The 20,043-nt window shown below is 42.5% G+C and overlaps 2 protein-coding genes across 2 annotated transcripts; one reads left to right on the top strand and one right to left on the bottom strand.

Moving 5' to 3' along the window:
• Positions 1-14,852: 14,852 nt before the first annotated feature.
• LOC119332569 lies at positions 14,853-17,282 on the bottom strand. Its single transcript, XM_037605747.1, has 2 exons — positions 15,588-17,282; positions 14,853-15,291 (listed from the first exon to the last, which is right to left on the bottom strand). The coding sequence occupies exons 1-2, from the start codon at positions 16,705-16,707 to the stop codon at positions 15,254-15,256; spliced, it is 1,158 nt and encodes a 385-aa protein (XP_037461644.1). The 5' UTR covers positions 16,708-17,282; the 3' UTR covers positions 14,853-15,253.
• Positions 17,283-18,135: 853 nt separating this feature from the next.
• LOC119332449 (3-ketoacyl-CoA synthase 5-like) lies at positions 18,136-19,752 on the top strand. Its single transcript, XM_037605639.1, has one exon. The coding sequence runs from the start codon at positions 18,224-18,226 to the stop codon at positions 19,574-19,576; it is 1,353 nt and encodes a 450-aa protein (XP_037461536.1). The 5' UTR covers positions 18,136-18,223; the 3' UTR covers positions 19,577-19,752.
• The last annotated feature ends 291 nt before the right edge of the window (positions 19,753-20,043 follow it).

Genomic DNA, 20,043 nt, shown 5'->3' with positions numbered 1-20,043 from the left:
CCGGGGCGGCGACGGGGACGGGGGCGGCGACGGGGATGGGGGCGGCGAGGGCAACGGCGCGCGACAAGGGCGGCGCGCGACGGGGGCGGCGATGGCGTCGATAGATTGGGGCGGGCAGTGCTTCAATGTGGAAACAGAGGAAGAATGAAATTTTTCGAAGTGATGTATATATAGAAGGCACCTTTAGTACCGGTTGGAGCCACCAACCGATACTAAAGGCCTGTTTTGTCCAGGCCAAGCGGCGGGAAGGGCAGGCCTTTAGTACCGGGTGGTGGCTCCAACCGGTACTAAAGACCCCCTATTTAGTATCGGTTGATGCCACGACCCGGTACTAAAGGGGGTGCGCTGCCAGGCGAGGGGCGCAGAAGTTTAGTCCCACCTCGCTAGCCGAAGGGCACGCGCACCTGCTTATAAGCCCCGCCGTCGCTGCTGTCTCGAGCTCCTCTCTAAAGCAGGCCTTCTAGGCCTACCTCTGCTACTCTGCCCTGTGGGGCCTATTGGGCTTGCGGGTCTGCATCCTGGCCCAACAACAGGTTGGGTTTCTAGTCGTATGCAGGCCGCTGTGGCCCTGTAGGTGGGCTTTTTTTCATTTAGTTTTTTCTTTTCTGCTTTATTTATTTTGTTTTATTTATTTTTAGTTGTTTTTTGCTGTATTTAGAGTTTCTTTGTGAATATTTTTGATAGTTTTTAGAAACTTTCAGTTAGTGCCGGTAGTTTTTAAATTTGAATAGTTTAAATTTTGAATTATTTGAAATTTGTGTGAATCACTAGTTTGTGAATAACTTAACTTTAAAAATACATTTTTCAGTGATTCTTTTTATTATGTTTAATATTAGTGTATTTTATCATTATATTCAATTTGGTAATGCTTAGGTTATTTTAAAAATGAAATGCCTTTTTAGCTGAAAAAATCAATAAAGACATGAAAGAATTTGTTTGCACATAAAATTTCTTCGTATTTCAAATACCAAAACACATAACTATCATAACTATTACAGAGATTCCCTCCTGGGTGTGAAACACAGAAGAAAGTGATGATAGTGAAGCCGATCACATCCCAGATCTTTGGTTGTGAAACTTTTTCTTCGCGTGTGTCCCTTTGCGCCGTAACCATGGAAAATCTTCATCATTTAACGGGATGCTCGGGTCAATATTCATTGTGAATGGAGCAATTTCATCAAACTTTTCATAATCTCCTGACATGTTTGTCTTGTCATCCACTTCCACGATGTTTCTCTTCCCAGAAAGAATTATGTGCCGCTTTGGCTCATCGTACGATGCAGTCGCTTCCTTATCTTTTCTTTTTTTCGGCTTGGTAGACATGTCCTTCACATAGAAAACATGTGCCACATCATTGGCTAGGACGAATGGTTCGTCTACATACGCAAGATTGCTGAGATCCACTATTGTCATTCCGTACTGCGGGTCTTCCGTTACCCCGCCTCGTGTCATATTAACCCATTTGCACCGAAACAAAGGGACCTTCAAACCACGTCGATAGTCAAGTTCCCATATGTCATGTATATAGCCATAATATGTTTCCTTTCCCGTCTTGGTTTCTTCATCAAAGCGGACACCACTGTTTTGGTTGGTTCTCTTCTTATCTTGGGCGATCGTGTAAAATGTATTACCATTTATCTCGTACCCTTTGAAAGTCATTATATTCTAAGATGGTAACTAGGACAGCAAGTACAGGTCATCTTCAATAGAGGCTTCATGCATGGTACGTGTCTGCAACCAGCTGGCGAAACTCCTGGTTTGTTCACGTGTAATCTAGTCATCAAACCACTCCGGGTGTTTGGAGCGTAGCAAGTTCTTGTGTTCATCCATATACGGAGCCACCAAGGTGGAATTCTATAGAACTGTGTAGTGTGCTTCAATGAGAGAATGTCCGTCCATACATATTATTTGTTCCCCTCCTAGCATGCCTTTTCCATCCAGTCTGCCCTTATGCCGCGATTCAGGAACACCAATCGGCTTAAGGTCAGGAATAAAGTCAATACAAAACTCAATGACCTCCTCATTTTCATGGCCCTTGGAGATGCTTCCTTCTGGCCTAGCGCGGTTATGAACATATTTCTTTAAGACTCCCATGAACCTCTCAAAGGGGAACATATTGTGTAGAAATACAGGACCCAAAACGTTAATCTCTTCGCATAGGTGAACTAGGACGTGCGTCATGATGTTGAAGAAGGATGGTGGGAACACCAACTCGAAACTGACAAGATATTGCACCAAATCATTCTCTAACCTTGGTATGATTTCTGGATCGATTACCTTCTGAGAGATTGCATTGAGGAATGCACATAGCTTCACAATGGCTAATCGAACGTTTTCCGGTAGAAGCCCCCTCAATGCAATCGGAAGTAGTTGCGTCATAATCACGTGGCAGTCATGAGACTTTAGGTTCTGAAACTTTTTCTCTGCCATGTTTATTATTCCCTTTATATTCAACGAGAAGCCAGACGATACCTTAATACTGAGCAGGTATTCAAAGAAGATTTCCTTCTCTTCTTTGGTAAGAGCGTAGCTTGCATGACCCTGATGTATGCCGTCTTTTCCGTGCATACGTTGCTGGTCCTCCCGTGCCTCAGGTGTATCTTTTGTCTTCCCATACACGCCCAAGAAGCCAAGCAGGGTCACACAAAGATTCTTCGTCACATGCATCACGTCGATTGCGGAGCGGACCTCTAGGTCTTTCCAATAGGGCAGGTCCCAAAATATAGATTTCTTCTTCCACATGGGTGCACGTCCGTCAGCGTCATTCGGAACAGGTTATCCACCAGGACCCTTTCCAAAGACCACCTTCAAATCTTTGACCATATCATGTACATCAGCACTAGTACGGTGGCGAGGCTTCGTCCGGTGATCCTCCTCACCTTTGAAATGTTTGCCTTTCTTTCTTACGGGATGCCTGCTCGAAAGAAATCGACGATGTCCCAGGTACACATTATTCTTACAATTAGCCAAATATATAATGTCGGTATTGTCCAAACAGTGCATGCATGCGCGGTATCTCTTGTTTGTCTGTCTTGAAAGGTTACTGAGAGCAGGCCAATCATTGATGGTCACGAACAACAACACCTTTAGGTCAAATTCTTCCCCCATGTGCTCATCCCACACACGTACACCTGTTCCATTCCACAGTTGTAAGAGTTCTTCAACTAATGGCCTTAGGTACACATCAATGTCGTTGCCGGGTTGCTTAGGGCCTTGGATGAGCACTGGCATCATAATGAACTTCCGCTTCATGCACAACCAAGGAGGAAGGTTATACAAACATAGAGTCACAGGCCAGCTGCTATGGTTGCTGCACTGCTCCCCAAAAGGATTAATGCCATCTGCGCTTAGACCAAACCATACGTTCCTTGCGTCATCTGCAAACTCCTTCCCGTACTTTCTTTCAATTTTTCTCCACTGCGACCCGTCAGCGGGTACTCTCAACTTTCCGTCTTTCTTACGGTCTTCTCCGTGCCATTGCATCGCCTTGGCATGCTCTCTGTTTTGGAACAAACGTTTCAACCGTGGTATTATAGGAGCATACCACATCACCTTGGCAGGAATCTTCTTCCTGGGGCGCTCGCCCTCGACATCACCAGGATCATAGCGGCTGATCTTATAGCGCAATGCACCGCATACCGGGCAAGCGTTCAAATCATCGTACTCACTGCGGTAGAGGATGCAATCATTAGGGCATGCATGTATCTTCTGCACCTCTAACCCTGGAGGGCAGACAGCCTTCTTTGCTTCGTACGTACTCTCGGGCAATTCGTTGTCCTTTGGAAGCATATTCTTTATCATTACCAGCAACTTTCCAAATCCCTTGTCAGATATACCATTCTCTGCCTTCCATTGTAGCAATTCTAGTGTGGTGCCCAGATTTTTCTTGTCACCTACGCAATTCGGGTACAATAATTTTTTGTGATCCTCTAACATGCGCTGCAACTTCTTCTTCTCCAAATCACTTGCGCAGTTTCTCTTTGCATCAGCAATGGCCCGACCTAGATCATCAACGGGCTCATCCGATGCCTCTTCTTCAGCTTCTTCCCGCATTGCCGGCTCAGCTTCTTCCCGCATTACTGGCTCAGCTTCTTCCCTCATTGTTGTATCATCGTATTCAGGGAACCCATGGCCAGGATAGTTGTCGTCGTCCTCTTCTTCTTCTTCATTGTCTTTCATTATAACCCCTCTTTCTCCATGCTTGGTCCAAACATCATAGTGGGGCACGAAACCAGACTCAAAGAGATGGACGTGAATGGTTCTCGACGTAGAGTAATTGTGACCATTCTTACAGCCAGCACATGGACAAGGCATAAAACCATCCGCCCGCTTGTTTGCCTCAGCCGCAAGCAGAAAAGTATGCACGCCATTAATGAACTCGGGAGGGCATCGGTCATCGTACATCCATTGTCGGCTCATCTTCAATACACAGCATCGAAAACACCAAATTAATACAATACATAAAGTTCATACAACACTTAAATGCAACAAACAAATAACTCTCTAGCTAAAGAATTTAAATGCAACAACAAATGCGATCAAGATCGCAACTAAGGTAGCAATTGATCCAACAGCATAATGATACCAAGCCTCACTATGAATGGCATATTTTCTAATCTTTCTAATCTCCAAGCGCATTTTCTCCATCTTAATCTTGTGATCATCGACGACATCGGCAACATGCAACTCCAATTCCATCTTCTCCCCCTCAATTCTTTTCAATTTTTCTTTCAAATCCTCGTTTTCTCTTTCCACTAAATTTAACCTCTCGACAATAGGGTCGGTTGGAATTTCCGGTTCAACTACCTCCTACATACAAATATCTATGTCAGCTTGATGGGCATAATTTTTCATAAACACGAAATGCAACAAATAGTTTTAAAAGCGAATATACCACATCCGAATCATAACAAGGGCGAGGGCCGACGGGGACGGATATCAAACCATGGCACTATGTATAACAAACAACGTACGGGTAAGATAATTATACGAGTAACTATATATCCAAATCACAAACATCAATTTTTTGTATAAAATTTCATGAACAAGAGGCTCACCACAAGATGGTGCCGGCGACGGGACGGTGCGGGCGATCGAGGGTGGTTACGACGGAGATTTAGAAGGCACTAAGTAAACCACACCTACATATGCAAACTAAGTGTTATTTTGACCTCAATTTGCATATAAATCAAATACTACCACATATAATTCCTCCCAAATTACTAAAACCCACAATTAATCACTATATAAACCAATGCAAGAGCTAATCTAGCAATGAGAGATGAAAGGACAAAGTTGCTAACCTTTGTGATTATTTGAATGGATGGGGGCCTGCAAATCTTGACAAATTTGGGGCAAATTTTGTGATGAACTCGAGAGGAAGAAGGGAAGAACAGAGGAGAGGGAGAGGGGAAAGGGGGAAGAACAGAGTGCTGGTGGACGAAGGGTTTATATAGGACGACCTTTAGTACCGGTTCGTGGCACGAACCGGTAGTAAAGGTGCTGTAGGGGCCCCACTCTGACAACATCCTGCCACCACTCTCATTAGTACCGGTTCATGGCACGAACCGGTGCTAAAGATTCGCCACGAACCGGTACTAAAGAGCTCCTCCCGCCTAGTCGTTGGAACTGGCACTAATGGACACATTAGTGTCGGTTCTGTTACAAACCGGGACTAATGTGTTGCACATTTGACCCTTTTTCTACTAGTGCCACGATGTCCATTGGAACAATGTGAATTGACTTGGAGCCTTTTGGATAACTAACATCAAACTATGTAGGCATGTTTGAAGACAAAATAAAAAGGTTTACCACTATTTGTCATCAGAAAAGGAAGAACCGAATATGCAAATAAGGAATCAGAACATACCATGTTGCATGTCCTTGCAAGCTAGTTCCTCCATGTGTCTCCAATAGAAAGTTAATGACACCTACTTGTACAGTCATGCATTCTGCAACCTATGCATAGTATAGCATATTAAACTCACTTGTATTTGAAATTTTGAACGGGCATATTTCTTCAATAAATTTCGATGTAATGAAATAGTTGTATAACTATAAAAAATACTACTACTAGAATAAAAGGTGCGGACAAAGGAAAATCTAGACATAAAGCAGGAACACAAAGCCAAGAAAGTTTGAATTTAGCTATGCTGAAAAACACGAACTATCTTGATGAATTTACAGTATAATCACCATTTCAATAGAGGCAGCTCTGAGTGACATATGGCCTTGAAATATATTTTTCTAATATGTATTAAATTAATGAACAACAAGTGCAATGAAGCCAACCTTGTCAACATATCCATATCCAGTGTTTGTAGTTGGTGTAACGATGCGAGCGACAGCGGCGGCCTTGCCTGAGTAATGGGTCCACAAATAGTTGTAACTATTCACAGCCAAATATGAAATGGTTATGAATTCGGAACTACAAAGCTACAAGCCTACAACACACAGAGATCTAGCTATTTAAGCAGCGAAGAAAAACATTAGAGAAGATCAAAGAAGTAGATCTGATATATTTTTTAATGCGTCATCCAGATATTACCAATGCTGGGTGGCGTCGTCTTCCCCTCCAAGACTTTAAAATTCTTCAGGTGGTCCTCAAGAACCTGCGAAGGAATATACTATGTGCGTCATCCAGATATATCCAAATGATCTCAGCATGCCGTCAATGGGTAACATCAACTTAAAAGTCTTAGGCCACAAGATTAAATACACTCACGGTCAGAACAATACAAAATGGTTGCCATAAAAAAGCCAAATATTTCAAAACTTTCATGCTCACTTGTCCAGTCCTTCAAGAGCAGTAAGGGCAACTCAACATTAGGGACATATAAGTACAATTTCAGTGTCTCGCTGTTTCACAATTTAACTCACATGAAATGTTAATCACAAACCAAACACCAGCACATCATATCACCTTAGAACCATATTAGTAACCCAGTTAACAGCACTGGACTAAATCATCACATGGCATACAAGATGCGGGTGAGAATTTTATGTGCTAACATAGATAAACCTAAGCCTTCTGCAGGAGAATGGCGAATTAATCAAAGGATCTCGATGTCGCTGCAGAGCACAAAAGTAGGAACTCTGCACTGTTGGAGATTACCCAATGATCTCTTTCTTGCTAGATCTAGCACCATCAAGTCCATCCTCCTTTAGCACTCGAAGCAATCCCAACACCCAAAACTGCCGTAGAAGAGTGGCCTGCTTCTAACTACATTGCTATGTGTACAATTATTTTCTCATAAAGAACAAGCCCACAAAAACTATAATATCAGTCAATGGGTTGTGTTTGGAGAACCATAATGATCATATCTAGAAAACCATTTTCACACCGGTATTTGGAGATAACGTGTGCAACAGATGCAGCCGGATGTTGAGAACAAAGAGCTAGTACCAAACAACATACCTCACATGTCGGCCGCTGCGGTAGGCTCCCGCTCGAGGTGGTCAATGGCTATGGCCAGGAGCCCGCTGCCACCGAGGCTGAGCTCATTGGCATCAGCGGAGATGACGTGGTCAAGCGGCACTAAGCGCGCCACCTTCCCCGTGTCCGCCTCCTTTCCCAACGACCTCACCCGACCATCGAACCAAACCGCGCCGCCGCAATCGAGCCATGCTGTGACGCCATCCACAAGACCGCTGTACCTATGCTAGAAGTGATGTGATCAGCTATTCGGGTAATGCAAGAGGTTTCACCATTTCAGAAATGCATCACTTCACGAGAAGTTCATCAATCATTTTGCCGCCGTACAACGGAGCAATGGTTGCTCAAATGAACAATTCAGATTCTGTCCAGCTGCGCTAATCATATCAAATCTCCTATATGGTGATAGTTCCATAGAGATCATTTTTACGCTGCCGGTTCGCTTTACCCTAAAATGGAAATAACTTCTCATTAGTAAGATTACAAGATCATTTCTCAGGAAATAGTCTAAATCTAGGAAACCGGTGAAAAATTATAGATTGACACTATGGTTTGGGTGTCTTGTAATGACGACCATACCAAAATACATATACCAATTATCATCCGTGTGTTAGAATCACTGTAGTGACACAAAAAATAGTATCACAGAGATACGCGGGCATCATCATGTATAGAATGGGAAAACAATTGACCAGATTGAAATACAAAGCCTCGTCAAAATTTACCTATGAATCTGCAGTGTTCTCTACTGTATCCATACAAGGAAATCATGCATTTAGAAGAAGATATATGACCTCATATTTGAGGTAGGTAGCAATTCAACAACTGACTTTGTAGCTGAAACAATGAAATAGGAGTCAGTGACCAACAAGAAGTAACTCATGTTTCTATGAAACTACCAATAAACTGCAAAACAACCTCATCGACCCTCTCAGCCAGCCAAACACAGCTTCTTTATCCCAGCCGATGTCTCATCTCCTGTAGCATCAGGCACAAGCATGTGACACACAAGGGTACGGCCTGCTTGACAAGAGGAGTGTTGCCGCCGCCATTAGGGCTTCATAACGTGAAGTGAGACTATGTTTGGGATAGAGTATCAAAGACAAATAACTGATCTGCTACCTGATACATACTTGATATCTGAATCCGTAATATAGTTATGGATATAAGACATGCTATGGTGATTGTATAGGTATGCCTAGTTGGCTGGTTTACATCTTTACTCTTCAACGCATTTAACTAAAACAAAAAACTGGAGTCGTGTGTACCTGATTTCCAGATTCAACACCTAGTTGATCCACCAAAAGTATTTTGTTTGGGGTAATATCAGCAATGCAGTTTGCCTGCTACAATGAAACAAGAAAATCACTATAACAAAATGCATTAGCAATCTTCCATGTGTATGTGTGCCTGGTGATTTGAGTGAAGAAATACAAAAAAATCACACTTAAATAGTCAGACTTTGATATTCCGTAGAAATTTCTAAGGAAAACCACAAGTTGTTTAATCCAATATTTATAAAGAGGTCTAATAGTGAACTTTCTATCAGCAATGAGCATCCATTTGCTTTTATCTTTTCCTCCTAACTTTCTAACATCATCACATCTTAATTTCAAATTGTTCCAGAACTCCAGGGTTTTTCCCACAAGAGTTCTTCTAAAAGTAAATCGCTCCCATGCTTTATTAATAACCTCAGTCACAGAAATATTATGATCATACTTAGATTATGCAACCTGGGATTTGAGAGTTTCAGAGGTTTATCCCCCACCCAGCAATCTTTCCAAGGATCTTGTATTTCCTCATGTCTAATCACCTTTTTACAATGTTGATTAAATAGATCTTTAACTTTCAAAATGCTAGGCCAAAAATGGTAATCTCAAACATTACGCTTGATGTGAGAATGCATTTCCCTTCAACATATTTATTTATAAGAACCTCTTCCCATAGCTCAAATCCAGTTTCTAGTTTTCAGATCTATTTGGTCATGATAGATTTATTCATAAGTTCTACATTAAAATAGATAACCCCCCTGGTCTTTGGGTTGGCAGCAGGTTTTCAATTTCACCAAATGATATTATTTTTTGGTCTTCTTCAGCCTTCGACACAAACATAGCCCTATAAAAAACTCTTTTCTCCCTGATAGGAGTTGCATAGAAGGACATCATAAAGACAAGGACGTTTGTCAAGAATGCCTGAACCAGAGTAACCCTACCAGCCATATTCAATAATTTTCCTTAGCAGCGCCCACACCTCTTCTCTATTTACTCTATCCCCCCATTCGAGTGTTTGTTTCTAGTTCTCACATTAGAAATAGGTATACCCGGATATTTTAGGGGATCAACATCTAATTCACAGGGAGAGATTTCATGATATAGATTGGCTTTTTTCACAGCATTGGCAAAAAGGAAGATCTCTTGGCATTTGTTCAAATGCACAGGAAATAATTTTCAAAATTATAGCACTATTCTCATGATCTCGCAACAGAGATGTAGTATGATCGGCATATGGCATCATATTCACCCTTTTTATAAAGAGTCTTCTAACACCCATTTAACAAAACATTTTCTTTAACTTTACCCATAATAATTCCCAAAGCATCAGTAGTCAGATCATCAAACAATAAAGGTGTGAAGGCATCTCCTTATCTCAAAATCCTTTATGAGCTTTAAAATAAGGCCCAATGTTAGCATTCAGTCTAATTTGCACATGTCCCCCCTTCACACCACACATCATCAAACCCTTTGAGCTTCAACATCTGATGCACAAAAGGCCCATTTGATTTTATCATAAGCTTTTCCGAAGTTAGATTTGAAGAGAAGGGCATTATGTTATCTATGATGTATAATATTCAAGGCTTAATGTAAGACTACCACCCCCTCCATAATATATTGGGTTTGTCTTTCACCAGAGCAGTCTGAATATGAGATATGACAGGGATCACCACTTTGCTAAGTTTGTTCATTAGGACTTTAGTAATAATTTTAAAGCTCACATTTAATAGGATGATAGGTCTAAATTTGTTTAGCATCCATGGTCTTAAGAACCTAAGTAATAATACCATAATTCAATCTAGCAACATACTTTCATCTGGAAATCTTTAAGTTAGGAGTAAAAAGTTCACCATTTCTAATTTTTGGGGTGATTTCTCTCACCTCGGCTCATTTTGGGATAAAACTGTATTAACTCTATTTTTAATATGTGTGTGAAATAGATATAAGTAGTGATGTTCTACACGTAATTGTGCATGACACCTAGCTAGTTGTTATTATAGTAACAAAAAGGTGTACATATTTTTTTTCTAAAATGCACACAATCATGTGTATCTTGCATTCGGAGAAGAAAGGGTACAACCGTACAAGGAACCATCCACCGTTTTACAAACTGGTCCGCAGCCCTGCTGCACACAAGACTACTCACGCCTAATCCACCTAGCTAGATCCGCGCTAAACGCTTGTAGATTAGACCTTAGCAAACCCGTCATTGTCCACCTTCCAACCTCCTTGAGAATTCATGCAATTAATTCCGACACAGAGGGAGAAGCCATGTCGAAGACAATTGCATTTCGATGCTTCCAAAGCTCCCAAAGTGCCAATAACAGTATGTTGTCGAACCCCTTTCTGGACTGAGTAGGAAAGCTATGAGATGTTCCTCATTGCAAGAGTGCATCCTGCGATGTTGTGGTCTCACCCGCCATACCATACACTATGAGCAGAGCGTGACAGACCGATCGAGCGAACGCACATCAAACAAGAAGGTGATCGATGTGTTGCTCCTCCTGGCAGTGGCAGAGCCAGGATTTTCAACATGGGTATGTGGAGTAAAAAAAATGTAACTCTACGGTCACTCCTTTTCAACATGGGCATGAAGAATTTACACTCGAGAAAAGTAACCAAGCAATCATTTAAATATTGTTCCTCCATGATGGAAAATCTTCCAAATTTGAATGTTCATAATCCAGGAATTTAGATGCATAAAATTCACCTGATTTCCTTGCACTTCTTCACAAGTTTTACAGCGAGCCAATGCAAACCACGCTCAAAATTGCATGGATGCTACAGAGTAGATTAATCAAAACAAAAATAGGGAATGAAGATAACTCTCTATTCTCGACTAACAATTCGAATAAATCAAAATTAAACACTCACAAAATCAGACGGTGGATGAACTGCGTGCACACGCAGCTGTTGCCGACTTGTTTGCTAGATGACAGATGTGTCATGCGCGGGTGTGCGCTGTGGCATTGCCGAGTGCGTACTGCGAAGCAGCGAAGGGCGTGGGCTGGCGAAGGAGATCGATCGGCAAGATGAGATGATGCGGCGGCAGCGGCGGTTGCTTTCGATGGCCAATGCGAGCATGTGATGTGCCCCGGATTCACGATGCGGTGGCTCCTAGTCGAGCCTCAAGGATAAGGCCTGGTAGCAGCCCAACATAGGCCCAATTGGTGTTGAATCGCTCTTTTCTTGGTTTCTCCTGCCCTGCACGTACAAGTAGACTGCCATACGAATTATAAAGGCATATAGGAGCTTATATACTGAAAAAATTCTGCAAAAAACATTGGGTATGCATTGTGATGAAATCCTCAAGAAAGAACCGAATTTTGGTGTAAATCAACTAGGATTTAATAGTGGATTTGAGATGAGTTTACACATCAGAACTGGAGCCCCTGCATCCCGAGCTCTTGTCCGTTCCTTTCCTTATCTCTATCTTCCTCTTTACACTCTTGTCCTCCTGACATTTATAATTTACACTTTAGTACATAATCCTGCCAAATACAAATTTACACCTAAACTCAACACTCCCCCTCAAGATGGGGCAAAAACATCATATAACCCCATCTTGCTACATAAGCTAGAAAACACTTTTTCAGCGAGACCTTTGGTCAGAATATCCGCTAGTTGGTTTGAAGAGCTCACATAATGCATACATACTATTCCTTGGTCAAGCTTCTCTTTGATAAAGTGTCGGTCAATTTCTATGTACTTTGTTCTACCATGTTGAACCGGGTTATGTGCTATATCTAGTGCAGCCTTATTATCACAATACATCATCAATGGTCTTGCCTGGAATAGACCCAACTCCATCAGTATGATTTTTAGCCATAAGACCTCACATACTCCATGAGCCATAGCTCTGAATTCTGCTTCTGCAGTGGACCTTGCAACAACATTTTGTTTCTTACTACGCCAAGTAACTATGTTTCCTCCAACAAACGTACAGTATCCTGAGGTAGACCTTCTATCATCTAATGAACCGGCCCAATCAGCATCAGTATAACATTCTATTTGTAAATTGCCATTTGACTTATACAATAAACCTCGACCTGGGCACCCCTTTAAATACCGAATGATTCAATTTACTGCATCCATGTGGTGAGTTTTAGGATTATGCATAAACTGACTCACCACGCTTACGGCAAAAGCTATATCAGGACGAGTATGCGATAAATAAATCAAATGGCCAACAAGTCTCTGATATTTCTCCCGGTCAACAAGTTCCCCTGACTCACTAGTCAATCTGTGGTTTTGTTCAATTGGTGTTAATGCTGGACGACACCCAGACATACCAGTTTCTGACAACAGATCTAGCACATATTTTCTTTGAGACAGATAGATACCTCTTGAGCTTCGTGAGACTTCAATTCCAAGAAAGTACCTCATTTGTCCTAGATCCTTGTTTTCAAACTCGTTACTCAAATATTGCTTCACTTTTTTAATACCTTGATCATCATCTCCTGTAATAACAATATCATCAACATAGACAATTAATATCGTCAGTTTTCCACCACATCTTTTATAAAATAAAGTATGGTCGGCATTGCTCTGGCTGAAACCCAATTTCAGCATAGCTTTTCTAAATCGACCAAACCACGCACGAGGAGATTGTTTTAGGCCATATAGTGAACGACAGAGCTTCAAGACCTTTCCTTCAGTTTGTACCGTGTTGAAACCTGGTGGTATATGCATATAAATTTCCTCCTGAAGGTCCCCATGTAAGAACGCATTTCTTACATCCATCTGAAACAAATTCCACCCAAGATTAGCTGCACAAGATATCAAAGTTCTTACTGTATTCATTTTTGCTACAGGAGCAAATGTTTCCTCATAATCAATACCACGAGTTTGTGTGTAGCCTTTGGCCACCAACCGAGCTTTATACCTTTCTATTTTACCTTCAGGGTTACACTTAATGGTGTAAACCCATTTGCATCCGACTGGTTCCTTGCCCTTCGGCCATTCTACCAATTGCCATGTATTATTCTTTTCTAGAGCATACATTTCCTCCAACATTGCTGCCTTCCATTTAGGATCATTCATTGCATCCTTTCAATCTTTAGGTACTGATGTAGAATCCAAGGATGCAATAAAGCTCCTAAAAGAGGAAGTACATCTATCATAGGAAACAAATTTTGCAAGATCATGTTTATATCCAACACAATCCTTCAGACGCGCAGGTATATCTACTTTTCTTTTTTCCTTTCGTAAGGCAACCGGTTCATCATTTATTTGAGTACTAGAGGATGGTATATGGGTTTGAGTACCTTCAACATCACCCTCATCGTGGGCCATTTCTTCACTTGTTGGTGCCTCCTCTAGTACTTGTGATTGATTCACAACTTCTTCATCAACTTCCTGCGGTACACCTTCTGCATCTCCTGTTTCCATCTCCTGTTGACCTGAAAGATTTTCATACGCATCAGATATTAATGTATTATCGCCTTCTACAGTTGTATCGGCAGTTTTCTCCCCCTCGGTTTCATCTTCTGAGTGTATGATATCCCTGATAGGTATTATTACAGTTCCCCTATCATTGCTCTCTCCTATGATATTCTCCCCCTTGCTACCTGTATCATTATCATTTCCTTTTAAGGAATAGAATGGTTCTTTTTCGTGAAGGGTAACATCCATACTCACAAAGAATTTCCTTTCAGTAGGCGACCAACACCGATATCCCTTTTTTGTGGGAGAATAGCCCACAAAGATACATTTGATGGCTCTTGGATCAAGTTTTCCTGCTGAACTCCTGTAATCATGAACAAAACAGGTACATCCAAATATTTTTGGTGGCACAATAAATGAGTTAGAGCCCTGCAAACATTCAATAGGAGTCTTATGGCCCAAAACTCTAGAAGGCATACGGTTTATTAGATAGGCAGCAGTTTTGACCGCTTCTCCCCAAAGGAATTTTGGCACATTCATCATGAACATGAGAGCTCGAGCAACTTCCGGTAGATGTCTATTCTTTCTCTCTGCCACACCATTTTGTTCTGCAGTATTCACACAAGTTGTTTGATGTATAATACCATAAGAAGACAAGAAATTACTAAATTTACCATTGATATATTCAGTACCATTATCGGAGCGTAATATTTTCACATTCATGCCAAACTGGTTACGCATCATATTAAAAAAATCTTTGAATGCAGGCAGAACTTCAGATTTATGCTTTAGGAGGTACAGCCATGTGCACCTACTAAAACCATCAATGAAGGTCACATAATATCTATCCCCTGTGAGGGCAGTTACAACCGATGGACCCCATACATCCGAATGCACCACATCAAACGGTATCTTACTTCTCTCATTACTACTAGGATAATTGGTTCTAGTGTGTTTAGCCAGTTCACACACATCACACAAAAGCTTCTCCTTACAATAATTTTTAACTTGAGATGGAAACATGCGACTAAGGGCTTGGAATGACAGATGCCCTAGTCTATAATGCATTAGTAGAAATTCATCAGTGGTCAAGCTATTCATCATACTGAGGGCATATGGAGATGGAGATGGGGCATTGGTAAGGTAGTAGAGGCCGTCGTGCTCAATCCCAGTCCCAAGATTTCTTCTTGTCTTCGGATCCTGAAATGTACATGAGTGAGGGTCGAAGGATGCCTTGCAATTACGTGACTTTGTAAGTGAACTAACTGACAAGAGGTCCACTGGCAAATTAGGGACATGCAAGACTGGGCTTAAGGATAGAGATGGAGTACAATTAATGTTCCCATAACCCATTATCGGAGCTAAGGATCCATCAGCTATGCATACCCTATCCCTTCCAGAGCAAGGGGTATATGATGAAAAGTTCTTAGATGAGCCTGTCATGTGATTTGTGGCCCCTGAATCAATTATCCAAGATGTTAAAAAATTATTCATACCTTTCCCAGAATGAGCATCAGATGTTGTTTCAGCAGGGCCTTGTGAAGTATTCGCCATAAGTTTGCTTTTAAATTCTTCAAGTGCTTGGGCTGCTGCCGCAGACTGCTCTCCCCCAAATAAAGTAAGATGAGCTCGATCTGGCCTTTTTGCATTACTACCACCACTGGTGAATCTGTTAAATTGTTTCGATTGCCATCCAGGAGGGTAACCAACTATATCAAAACAACTCTTCTTCAAATGGCCTGGTTTTTTACAGTGGTCACACACCATCTTAGGCTTCCTTGTGTAGTCGAATCTAGTAGCATTTGCTTGCTCATTTCTGGAAGTACCAGGAGACTGAATTTGCTTAACCGAAGATAGTGCAGCTCTGCCATCAACATTTGTTTGTGAAGTTGTGATCTGATTGGCCAACCGTGTTTCTTCCTCCAGTATACTAGAGATGGCCTGATCCAATGTAGGCCAATCTGGTGTGGCTTGTATGAGCTGGGAACGGAGATTGAACTCTGAGTTCAAACCATCAAGAAAAGTCTGAACCAACAATGGCTCAAACCACTCTCGAAGGAGGGGTACGTCCCTGGGATCATGTGCCTTAAATGGTCTAAAATACTCCAGGTCTCTATAGAGTTTCTTGATTTCTCCCGCAAATTCGGTCACTGTCTTCTGCTCTTGCTTGATCTTCCTTAATTCATGGAAAATCCTACTGACTTGCATCTTGTTCGATTTCCCTGAGAACTGTTTCTCAATGCTCGTCCACACCTCAGCTGCAGACTGAAACCCTTCAACCTGTTCCCTCACGGTCTTCTCCATCGACCCCAACAGACATACCATAACTCGCTTTTGATTCTGATCCCACTGCTCTTGTGTGACATCTGTTGGCTTTTTCTCATCTTCCTTCAAAAATTTCTGAAGTCCGTGTGACTCTAGAATCAAAGTAGCATTCCGAGACCAGCTAAAAAAATCACCCGGGCCAGTTAACTTGACAGGATTGGGTTCCAGGGTCTTCAAAATTTCAAAAGTACTGCTTGTTTTTGTTTGTGCCTGCTCCATCAGCTGTGAAATCATACGCTGCATACTTTCACACAATTTCTCAATACTGGAATACCTACTGGTATCTCCCATGACCACTGAACAATTGGTGTATTCCTGAAAAAACTGAACAGCTACAACCCTTGGCACACAGTTCAATTCTCTCTACACCAGTTACCACACATCAAGAAGATTCAATCCACCACAAGCTGCTGGACTAAAAACACTTCTGCCTTGTTGAGAGAAAAAGCAAATACTAGCTGGTCGTTGGCAGCTCCTACTTAGTGCAGCACAGGAACACTTTAGAATTCAGACTTGTACAGCACGACGACGGCAGCGGAGCAGCACAAAGGCAACGTGTAGCGGAGCAGCAGGAGGATGCGGCCTGAAACGAGGACAGTGGCAGCGAGGCGGCACAAAGGCAACACCGCACAGCCGGAAGATGCGGCCCCGCACGACGACGGCGACGACCTTGACGACGATGGCTGTCGCGCACAAAGGGGGCCAGCCGGCCACGACCACCACGAGCAGCAAGCGTAGCACAAATCAGATCAAATCTGAATCCAGGACCGATTGCTCTGATACCATGATGAAATCCTCAAGAAAGAACCGAATTTTGGTGTAAATCAACTAGGATTTGATAGTGGATTTGAGAGGAGTTTACACATCAGAACTGGAGCCCCTGCATCCCGAGCTCTTTTCCGTTCCTTTCCTTATCTCTATCTTCCTCTTTACACTCTTGTCCTCCTGACATTTATAATTTACACTTTAGTACATAATCCTGCCAAATACAAATTTACACCTAAACTCAACACATTGCATATCCTTGCATTAGCCTAGCTCCGTCCCTGCCTCCTGGTCACAGAAGGGCAAGCGGCTGATGCGACAATCCCCACTTGGCCAGCTTCTCCGACGTCCAACGCCCGTTCAGAAAGGCGAGCCATGCAAAGAACTTGCACCGCAAAGGACGACACTTCCAGATTACCATGGCCACATCCGTCTGACGACCAACAACACCTGGTCCGTCTGTACATATAATTTTGAGCGTAAATATTAATTGTATATGCTCTTCTAATAAGATTAACCAAAGTGACAAAAAAAGGTTGCATATGCATGTGTGCGGACCCTGTGTTAACTACTTACCAAAAAAATAAGTGTTTACTAATTCTTAGCCGATCAGTATTTTCTTAAGTATCAGTCGATTTCTGAAAAATGCAAATTCAGTGTAGTGCACTAAGTGCAGCGTGACTTCCACGTTTTTTTGGAGAAGTGCAACTATGTGATAAAGTGTACGTTGAACTTTTCATAATGTGGATTGAGACATAAGAAAATCTCAATCAAACGATGGGCCCTGATAATAAAAATATTGCTGGTATGGCCTTTGTGGTTAAAGAGTGCAAGCATTTATGCTAGCCGCTCTGTAATCCACGCCCCCTTCTTCACAATCCTTTGCTTCTTTATAAATACGTGCTCAGCAATCTAAACAGGGAATATAAGCTCCCTACTTTCTCTTAATTTGCTTCTATTCATCTACCAAGTATCACTACCAGGTCGCCGTGAAGACGTTCACAATTTTCATAGGCGCCTCAGCCACCACACCACCACCACCATGGTACTGGTACTCCTAGTAGACAATCTATTTCTCATTTGGCATGATACTTCTGCACACATCCGCCTCTTCTTACTTTTTCTGTGCGTTACCACTGCAATCACCCTGTACCTCATGAACGGTTCGCGCACCGTATATCTTGTTGATTATGCCTGCTTCCGGCCTAATGCCAACCACCGCATCAGCAAGGCCGCATGGATTGAGAACATTCACCACTCCCAGTCTGACAACAACGACGACGACAACCATCGGTTCTTGACCCGTATTTCTGAACGGTCAGACCTTGGCGATGAGACCTACCTCCCGCCTCCCCACCACTATATCCCACCGCATTATTCTTTAAGCGAAGCTCGTGCAGAAGCGGAACTGTCCATCTTCACGGCCATAGATGATCTGCTAGCGAAGACATCTATCAACCTTGATGCAATTTCCATACTCATCGTGAACTGCAGCGTTTTCAATCCAACTCCGTCGCTCGCTGACATGATCATGAGAAGATACAAGCTTCGAGATGATATATGCAACGTGCAACTCTCTGGGATGGGCTGCAGCGCAGGCCTCATCGCGGTGGGTCTTGCGAAGGACCTCTTGCAGACCGCTCCCTCCGACGCGCATGCCTTGGTTGTGTCCACGGAGATTATGAATAGGACCTACTACACTGGGAGGAAGCGTGAAATGCAAGTGTTCAACATGTTGTTCCGCATGGGTGGCTCCGCGGTGCTCCTCTCAACCTCGGGTACCAAAGCTCGTTTTCAGCTCGCGCACGTGATTCGGACATGCACCGGGTACCAAGACAATGCATACCAATGTGTGTTCCATGAGGAAGATGACAAGGGGAATCTTGGTCTCAATTTATCCAAGAACCTTGTGGACGTTGCTGGCAAGGCTCTCAGGGCTAACATCATCACGGTTGGACCTCTTATTCTTCCTTTGTCAGTCAAGATTGCAATTTTTCTCTCATACATTTCAGGGAAGGTGCTAAATGGAACCGCCAAGCCATATGTGCCCGATTTCCGCACAGCTTTCGACCATTTGTGCGTCCATGCGGGTGGACGAGCGGTGATTGATGCAGTGCAACGTAGCCTCGGTCTGCTAGATGAGCATGTTGAGCCATCAAGGATGACACTTCACAGGTTTGGGAACACATCGAGTAGCTCGGTATGGTATGAGCTGGCCTACAGTGAGGCCAAGGGTCGAATGACGAAGGGGGACCGAGTTTGGATGATTGGGTTTGGCTCAGGATACAAGTGTAACAGTGTGGTGTTGAAGTGCATCCAGCCAGCAAACAATGCTGATAAGGCATGGCAAGATTGCATATATCGCTACCCAATGGATGTTCCTAAGGAGGTGTAGAGTATGGCCTCGGTTAAATGGCAGGCGGCCAAGAAACATACTCCAATATTGTTCATGTTTTTTTCTAAATAGAGGCTTTAATTATCACCCTTCGAATTATGTATTGTGGATACTGCATACAACCAGTGTCATAATGTTGATTATGTACAGGGCCGTCTCCAAGAATTTGGGGGCCCGGGGCGAAATGCAAATAAAATTTTAATTTTTTGTATACTGAAGGACTATCTAAAAAATGTCTCATAGCTATCCAAGAAACACCTCATGCGAAAGCACACAAAAATTTGCTCAACTGCGCAATATATATGGAACTTAAACTCAATACTTAATGATCAAACAAAATAGATAAGACATATGCCAAAAAGTACAAATAATAATAAGGGATACAAAAGAATAGCAAGTCAATAGTTTGCTTCGTCCATATTCCTCCCATATGTCCTTGACTATTGTTGCACGCCACCAGTGAAAAT

The sequence above is a fragment of the Triticum dicoccoides genome, chromosome 7A, assembly GCF_002162155.2.
Source record: "Triticum dicoccoides isolate Atlit2015 ecotype Zavitan chromosome 7A, WEW_v2.0, whole genome shotgun sequence".
NCBI lineage: Eukaryota > Viridiplantae > Streptophyta > Magnoliopsida > Poales > Poaceae > Triticum > Triticum dicoccoides.
The sequence above is the reverse complement of the archived record's forward strand: the minus strand, read 5'-3'. Positions and strand labels throughout refer to the sequence as shown.

What these genes read in the sequence shown, in the direction of transcription:
- LOC119332569 (XM_037605747.1), bottom strand. Translation starts at nt 16,707, where the DNA reads ATGGGAGATACCAGTAGGTATTCCAGTATTGAGAAATTGTGTGAAAGT. An exon ending in TGATGCTCATTCTGGGAAAG is followed by an intron (nt 15,292 to 15,587) that starts GTATGAATAATT and finishes TGTACATTTCAG; the next exon opens with GATCCGAAGACAAGAAGAAA.
- LOC119332449 (XM_037605639.1), top strand. Translation starts at nt 18,224, where the DNA reads ATGGTACTGGTACTCCTAGTAGACAATCTATTTCTCATTTGGCATGAT.